Here is a 9,024-nt window from a genome sequence, read left to right on the forward strand (position 1 = left end):
CTCACTTTCCATCCCCAACCAAATGGTTTCCCACAGAACCCCCAAGTCAGCACAATGGACATTGAAAATCATTGTAATAGACCATGAAATTAATTCTCAGCAACAGCACTGTCCTCCAGCCTCAGGACACTTTGTTTAACCCAGCTTCCTTATTGTATAAGCTCCCTGAGGCCAGACTCTGTGTCTGCTTGTTCACCCCCCACCCCAGCACCTAACACAGTGATTACTTTTTGCATGAATGAATAAGGAAGAGATGGGAGTTGTCTAGTAGAAAGAGCATGGATATGAATGAGAACTCAGCCCCCAAGGCTTCCTTTGCCTGTGAGCAGATGTATTATCAAGGCAGATAACCTTTCTCCACCTCAGTCCCTTCACCCATGAAATGAAGGTCCCAATGATCCTTAGGGTTCCTTCTATCTCTAACATCCCTTGACTCTGGATCTAAATCATTAGTTTATGCTGCCTTCATGTTACTAAAAAGATACTTTTGGGAGATCTAAAGAATTTTAAATGTAAGTCAAAATTTAACTAAAATTCAACATTTTATTCTCCCTACAAATAAAGTATGATATTTTCTTTCTTACTAAAAGCATTTTCATAGACATAAGACCCTGAAATACAAGTATGAAATTCTATTTAATAGAAATTTGCTAACTGAATTAAATAACAAAGTTAGTGAATGAGGAGAGGGAGAGACCTAAGCACAGCAAAAAGTCACTGAGATTTGTTTTTTTATTCCTAGTGCCTTTCTTAGGCCAAACCTGTATTTTAACATTAGAACATCATTCAGTGAACCACATTTCACATTGGGAGGTTAAAATTCCACATTTTGTTATTTAGGTCTAGGCCTTTGTCTTTCATGCCTCAAGCAGGATGCCTCTCCCATGAGTTAAGTTGGAGAGTTTGAGGACCAAGGTGAGGAAGACAAATGCAGCCACCCCACAGAGACCTGGAGAAAACACCTGTCACAGACCACCTGGACCACAGACCACCAGTGACCTCTGCTAACCTTGCCTTTTCTTCCAGGTGGAAAGGGGAAAATGTGGCCACCACTGAAGTCGCTGACACAGTAGGACTGGTTGATTTTGTCGAAGAAGTGAATGTTTATGGTGTGTCTGTGCCAGGTATGCACAATACATTATAAATCAAAGCCAAAACTCCTGCACTAACTGAACATAATTTTAACCCCAGGGAAAGTTTGTCATCACTTTTTCCTGCCAGCTGGAAAAGCAAGCAACTCTTTGCCAGCTCCTGGGAGTAAGGGGCTCATGCCTGGTTTGTGTGCATTCTAAACCAGCCACGTGAGTCCCTCTGAACCTGGCCTTCCTCTGTGGTTCAGCCCCCAAGCTGTTCTGAGGCTCTCCAGCAAGACAGATCTCCCAGAGATGAAGGGTCCATGCAGCATTTGGCATGCCTTGAGAAAAGATGTGTCACACTTGAGAGTTTAGAAATGGTGTCTTGGCCTCTGAACTGGAAGGCACAAATAACAGGCAAGTGCAGTTGCTACAGGAAAAGAGCCAAGAAGGGGCTAAGTTTTTCCAGACTCTTAGAGCAAGTTCCTGATCCCTGCTTGCCCCACTGAGTTTGAGAAGCGCAACACAAAGTGCTGTCACCAAGCTTCTGTCTGCTGATCACCCTCTGCTGAGAGAGAGGGGAGTGTGAGGTCTGATTTGGGTCCTGACTCCGACACCTGCTGGCTGTTTGACTTCAGGCAAGCCACTAAATTAGGGATAATACCAACCCTGCAGTTAAGATTGCCAAGAGAATGAATTCATTTTAATTACATAAATACTAAATATATGTTTATCAGATATGTACATGAGGGTTGTCATGAAATCATTATAATTATAGATGTCAAGAGGATTAAACCCTCCAAATCACTATCCAAATATAAGGTACTAGGGGTAATGGTGTTTCCTAGAATTTAGTACTTGGGATTCTCATCTATATTCAGAATGGAAATCCCAAAGTCCCTTTTTCTTGAATTATGATGGTTTCACATGACATCGTGCTGTCCTTTTGTCTATTAAAGACTATTTGAGGCTTTCTCTTGCCTGTTCCTCTCCAACTCTGTGACAGTGATATCATAGGAACTGTAGCCACATCTTGGGTTAGAGTCTGACTCAAGTCCAACTTCTCATGTTGAACTTCAGGCTGGGCCCATATCCTGGTTGTCAGCTATCGCACCATGTTCTCACAGACCCCACCCAAAATGTTGCATGCACTTCTAAATGCTGGATTTTTTTTAAGTAACAATATAAAAGAATGAGTATGACAAGGTAAGAGAATATGGGAAATAGAATGAAAGGCCTAATCCCTGTTCTTCAAAGTGGTGTCACCTATAAATTGGCACTTGCCATCTGCCTCTACAAGGATCACATTATGAGCTTCTATAGCTGGAGTTCAGGATAGAGATCAGGAATTAGGCAATCTGTGCTTTGGGAAAAGCTGGTGGAGCCAGTCTTCAGATAGATATTTTCAGATGATTTTATGAACCCAATTCATGCATCTCCTTTATCATAGAAAAGCACTAAAACTCTTCATGGTGACATCTGCTCCTCAGGACTAGCAGTAACCTGTCAAAAAAAAATATGTGCTTGATTGCATGTACTCCCCATTCACTAAAATCTCGTATATACTGATCTTCCCTGCTACCTCTTTGGAGCAGTTTCTCAGAGCCATTTGAAATGCTATCTTCCAGGCTATAGTCCTCATTTTGCCCTCCAATAAAACTTAACTCACAACCAGTCCACCTGCAATGAAGGAGATCTGGGTTCAATCCCCGGGTTCAATTCTTGGAGAAGGAAATGGCAACCCACTCCAGTATTCTTGCTTGAAGAATTCCATGGACAGAGGAGCCTGGAAGGCTACAGTCCATGGGGTTTCAAGAGTCAGACATGACTGAGCAACTAAACCACCACTTACATTGTGCATATTTTTTTTTTGGCTGACAGTGGGGTCCCTGGACCATCAACAGCATCATCGCCTAGAAGCTTGTTAAAAATGTGCTATTTCTCATTAAAAATGCCCACCCCAGACCTACTGAATCAGAATCTCTGGGCTAGGCCCCAGGAAGCTGTGTTTTAACAAGCCCTCCAGTGATTCTTAAAAACAATCAAGTCTGGTTTGAGGTGATGAATATTTTCTAGAAGTAGATACTGGTAAGAATTGCATGACATCGTAAATGCCACTGAACTGTATACTTTAAAATGGTTAAAATAATTATTCATTTTTTTTACCACAATTTTTAAAAAACACTAAAGTCTGAGAAGCATGGAGGCCTAGTGGTTCTGAAAATCTAGCCAGTCTTCAGAATCATCTGGGAAACTTTTTAAGCCAGGATCTAACGAATCAGAACCTCTGGGATTTGGGACTCAATCTTTTGTGTCTTTTTAAAAATTTTATTCCCAAGTGGGTCTAACAACCAGTAATGTTTCAGAGCCACTGATATAGAACAAAGAAGGGGAGACTAATAGGGTTTGAAATGACTGGGAGACATCAGATAGAACAAGGAGCAGGTGTGCTCATATTGCTCTGGAGAACAGAGTGAAAATGGATGGACTGAAATGACCAGGGAGCAAATTTTAGCCTGAGAACTCTCCTGTAACCTGAGGGACCAGCAACAAAATGCACTGATTCCTGAGACAGACAATGTCCCACCAACGTGTAAAGAGGCTGGTTGTCCAGGAATCCTCTGAGAATTCTCACAGCAGTGAAAGATCAGGTACAAATCCTAACATCTCTCCTGTTTTCAGATTCTGTGAGTCTCAGTTCAGTTCAGTCGCTCAGTCGTGTCCAACTCTTTGCGACCCGATGAACCGCAGCACGCCAGGCCTCCCTGTCCATCACCAACTCCCGCAGTTTACTCAAACTCATGTCCATCGAGTCGGCGATGCCATCCAACCATCTCATCCTCTGTCATCCCCTTCTCCTCCTGCCCTAAATCTTTCCCAGCATCAGGGTCTTTTTAAATGAGTCAGCTCTGTGCATCAAGTGGCCAAAGTATTGGAGTTTCAGCTTTAACATCACTCCTTCCAATGAACACCCAGGACTGATCTCCGTTAGGATGGACTGGTTGGATCTCCTTGCAGTCCAAGGGACTCTCAGGAGTCTTCTCCAACACCACAGTTCAAAAGCATCAGTTCTTCGGTGCTCAGCCCACTTTATAGTCCAACTCTCACATCCATACATGACCTCTGGAAAAACTATAGCCTTGACTAGACAGACCTTTGTTGACAAAGTAATGTCTCTGCTTTTTAACATGCTGTCTAGGTTGGTCATAACTTTCCTTCCAAGGAGTAAGTGTCTTTTAATTTCATGGCTGCAATCACCATCTGCAGTGATTTTGGAGCCCAGAAAAATAAAATCAGCCACTGTTTCCACTGTCTCCCCATCTATTTCCCATGAAGTGATGGGACCAGATGACATGATCTTAGTTTTCTGAATGTTGAGTTTTAAGCCAACTTTTTCACTCCCCTCTTTCACTTTCATCAAGAGGCTCTTTAGTTCTTCTTCACTTTCTGCCATAAGGGTGGTGTCATCTGCGTATCTGAGGTTATTGATATTTCTCCCGGCAATCTTGATTCCAGCTTGTGCTTCATCCCAGCAGCCTTGAAATGTGGCAGGTCCATCTAGAGAAAGACATAAGAATCACCACTGGGGTGATTCTCAGTTCCAAAGGACTGAACAAGGCTTTCACAGATCTCAGCTTTGAACCAGGAGAGAACTTCCAAGTTTGGGTCTAAAATAGAGATGACACCAGAACTGCCAAACTCCTCTCTAGAACTTTATATTATCAACAGAACTTTCTGCAATGTTCTGAAAATGTTCTATATCTGCACTCTCAGTATGGCAGCCAATCGCTACCATATGGCTGTTGAGCACTTGAAATGTGGCTGGTGAAACTGAGGAACTGAATTTTTTCATTTTATTTAATTAATTTTAATAGCTACATGTGACCAGTGGCTACCATGTTGGATAGTACAGCTCTAGAGAACCCCTGGCTAGAATTGCTGCAGACAGGAGCCTTCCCCCTGGCGTTGAACTAGCCCCAACCAACCTCTGGGAATCAGGACAGAGACCTGAGATCCATCAGCCCCATTTGCCTCTCAGAAGCAAAGTGCCAGCTGACACTGAAGATTTCTGTTCCATCAGCCTCTGCCTTCGAGCTCACTGGAGACATTCAAGATTCCTGAGACTAGTGCCTTTGACACAGCTACCAGGGGCCCCTAAAGAAAGAGGGTCCGTTGGCCTGCCTTCCTCCTTCAGATAAGGGGCAAAGCAAATGCGGATGCATTTCCTTTCTTGTAATCTTTCCTCTTGTTTTCTTTAGAGTCGTAGGTAAACATGCAATCACCATGGGAGAGATTTCGAAAGCTGGGGCCCAAGTGACGAAGGGTGTCTTAATCTCTTCTCTGGTTACAGTTAAGTAGTTCAGAAAAGTGGACCCAGACTCCCTCTGGGTCTCCTGGATCAGGTAGAAGATGTATTTATAAGTAATTACCACTGTCCTCACAAGAAAACAATGGTAATTGTTCTGAATGCCTCTCCACTTAACGGCCCAACCTTACAGGATCTGTTTTCTCTGCGGAGTGTTCAACCTCTCAGGACTAGATGGCAGCAAGGTAGGGTAGCGGTGACACTGCTCACCCTCGATCTGCCTTCACCTTCCCATCCGTCAGCCTCTCTGAAATGCAGAGGCAAAGCTGTTAGGAACCACAATTAAATAACCAAGTCTCAGAGGTGACATTTGTACCTGGAAGCACAATAGATCTGACCTGCTAATTAAGAACAACCTGAGCCCAGTTATCCCTGACAGGGGAACAAGAGTTTTTCATCAGAGTTCAAAAAATCTCCTTTAGCCACTAGTTCAACCTGTTGTCCACACGGTAGTTTACATCTAGGCTGCCAAGAAGGATGATAGCAATAAACATAGGATCTGGAGGCAGTCTAACCCAGTTCCATTTCTGGCCCTGTCTAGTATTTGCTGCAGAAACTTGAACAAGTCTTTTTTGTTTTCAATTTATTTATTTTTTTTACTTGAAGGATAACTGCTTTACAGAATTTTGCTGTTTTCTGTCAAACCTCAACATGAATCAATCATAGGTATATACATACATCCCTCCCTTTTGAACCTCCCTCCCACCTCCCTCCCCATCCCACCCCTCTAGGTTGATACAGAGCCCCTGGTTGAGTTTCCTGAGCTACACAGCAAATTCCCGTTGGCTGTCTATTTTACATATGGTAATGTAAGTTTCCATGGTACTCTCTCCGTACATCTCACCCTTTCGTCCCCTCTCCCCATGTCCATAAGTCTATTCTGTACGTCTGGTTCTCCACTTCTGCCCTGTAAATAAATTCTTCAGTATTTTTTTTCTAGATTCCATATTTATGTGTTAGGATATGATATTTATCTTTCTCTTTCTGTCTTACGTCACTCTGTATAACAGGCTCTAGGTTCATCCACTGAACAAGTCTTTTAATGTCACTAAGCCTCAGTTTCTTCACCTGTAAAATGGAGATAACATTTGTACCCCTTCATAAGGTTGTCATGAGGTTAAATGAGATAGTACATAAAACACATTTCGTGGACTTCCCTGGTGGTGCAGTGGGTAAGAATCTGCCTGCCAAAGCAGGGGACATGGATTCAACCCCTGGTCCGGGAAGATTCCACAGGCTGTGGAGTAGCTGAGCCCATGGGCTACAACAACTGAGCCCTCGCACCATAACTGCTGAAGCCCGCATGCCTAAAGCCTGCGCTCCACAGCAAGAGAAGGCATTGCAATGAGAAGCCCGTGCACCGCAACTAGAGAAAGCCCACGTGCAGCAAGGAAAACCCAACACAGCCAAAAATAATAAGTGTAGCAGTGTGTACATGTCAAAAAATAAATAGATACGAAAACACACTTTGTAAAGGGCCTGGCATATACTAAAGATTCAATCCATGTATAGCTTGTTTTGTTATCATTAATTTACTTCAGAATTTAACTTCAAAATATATTTTGAAGTACAAATTCCAGCTATCCAAAAGAAACCCATGCCATAATGTTGTCTCAGTTCACTATCTTCTGACCTAGCAAAGCATCATAAAATAAACTAGCTACAACACACCTAATTTTTATTCACTTTAACTCTAGGTCATGAGGGTCGAATTGGCATGGCCTCGATCAAGATAAAGGCAGACCATGAATTTGATGGACGGAAACTATTTAAGCACGTGGTCGATTACCTGCCTAGTTATGCAAGGCCGCGGTTTCTAAGAATACAGGTGAGACCCCGTTGTTATCAAGTTTAGTTATCCTTTCTCTTAGAGACCCCTGCCTCTTAGCAAACAACTCTTCTTTACCATGGCAACCTTGCCAGCCAAATTTTCACTACCCTTTTCAGGAAGCTCAGTGAGGAAGCAGAAATACCAGAAGATAAAACTAGCTGAAACCAAATCCTAATCCCTTTCTCCTTAAAACAACAGACAGTTTATTCAGCAAGAACGTTAGCAAATAACTCACAATGTCTGTTTGATGCAGTATAACAGACACATAAAATAGAAATGCTCTGACCTTCTTATTGTTTCCAGTTTTAAAGAATGGTTAAAAAAAAAAAAAAAAACACACTGAAGTCCTGCACCTGTCTACAGCCTGAAATTTAATTGGGCATCATTAGCCAGTCGGAACTCCAAAGCTAAGCTATCACTGATAGAGGGGCTGTTTTCTTTCTCAAACATTAACCCCTTAGTTTAACTCACTTTTGGACCTTGAGCGCTGTGATTCTGCAGCTGAGGATTTAAGACAAGCAGTGTTAGATTACCAGATATTGCTAAGGTTATACAATTATCTCTGTTGATATTCATGAAGCCCTGACATTTGCTTTACAATGAGACGTTGAGAGACATCAGAGTTGAAATATCCTCAAATCAACACCTATTTATTGAAGCAGAAACAAGAAACAGTGTGAAAAAGCAGATTTGTCTGTGTGTAGATGATTGCTTTCCCCACTTCACCATTAATCAGAATTTTCCAGCAATACCTGAAGCTTGCCAAGCAAGAGATGCTTCTGCTTCATATTCCACTGTCACAGCCCCTTCCTCCCCACAAATGATCTTTAAGCTTTAAGGGAAGGAAAAATACGTCCACAGAGGGCCCCCTAGTGGAGGTTCTGAAGACAGGCTACACTGGTATCACACAGAACCTGCCTCACAGCTCTCAAATGATTGATGTTTTTCAGGACACCATTGAGATCACTGGAACTTTTAAACACCGAAAAGTGACCCTCGTGGAAGAGGGCTTTAACCCTGCAGTTATCAAAGATGCCTTGTATTTCTTAGACGACAAAGCAGAAATGTATGTGCCTATGACTGAGGACATTTATAATGCAATTAGTGATAAAATTCTGAAACTCTGAATATTACCAGCAGGATAACTCAATGTATTTCCAAAAAGAAACTGAATGGATCTAGTACAGCCAACTGTTGATATAATCCAACTTTAATTTGACTGAAGATTGTACGGTGCATTTTTTTTTTTTTTATGTATAGCAGTAAGGGAAGACTTTTTAAAATTACACCTGAACCTTTGTAAGTGAAATGTTTTAGATATAATTATTTTTCAATTTGCACCTACTGTTTGTATTACAAACTAAGCTTGTTAGAGGGAGGATGTTATTTTTTTTAATATACAATAAAATAGATGAACACCAAGATATGAAATGGCACTTTTTCCTGACTTGATTCTAAATGCAGACCCTTCAACAAGTGATGCTGGGAAGACTGGTCAACTGCATGTGAAAGAATGAAATTAGAACACCTTCTAACACCATACACAAAAGTAAACTCAAAATGGATTAAAAACCTAATTGTAAGATCAGAAACTATAAAACTCTTAGAGGAAAAACACAGGCAGAACACTCTCTGACATAAATCACAGCAAGATCCTCTATGACCCACCTCATAGAGTAATGGAAATAAAAACAAAAATTAAACAAATGGGATCTAATTAACCTTAAAAGCTTTTGCACTGCAAAGGAAACTAT

General features: G+C 41.7%; 1 protein-coding gene across 1 annotated transcript in view; it reads left to right on the top strand.

Moving 5' to 3' along the window:
• SLC27A2 (solute carrier family 27 member 2) overlaps nt 1–8,694 on the top strand; it is a 48,389-nt gene extending 39,695 nt beyond the window's left edge. The window contains exons 8-10 of the mRNA XM_061157130.1: nt 1,027–1,124; nt 7,137–7,267; nt 8,221–8,694. Of these exons, the coding sequence (XP_061013113.1) occupies nt 1,027–1,124; nt 7,137–7,267; nt 8,221–8,397 (406 nt within the window). The 3' untranslated portion in view covers nt 8,398–8,694. The remainder of the gene's footprint in view (nt 1–1,026; nt 1,125–7,136; nt 7,268–8,220) is intronic.
• Nucleotides 8,695–9,024: the final 330 nt, after the last annotated feature.

The sequence above is a fragment of the Dama dama genome, chromosome 12 (assembly GCF_033118175.1).
Source record: "Dama dama isolate Ldn47 chromosome 12, ASM3311817v1, whole genome shotgun sequence".
NCBI lineage: Eukaryota > Metazoa > Chordata > Mammalia > Artiodactyla > Cervidae > Dama > Dama dama.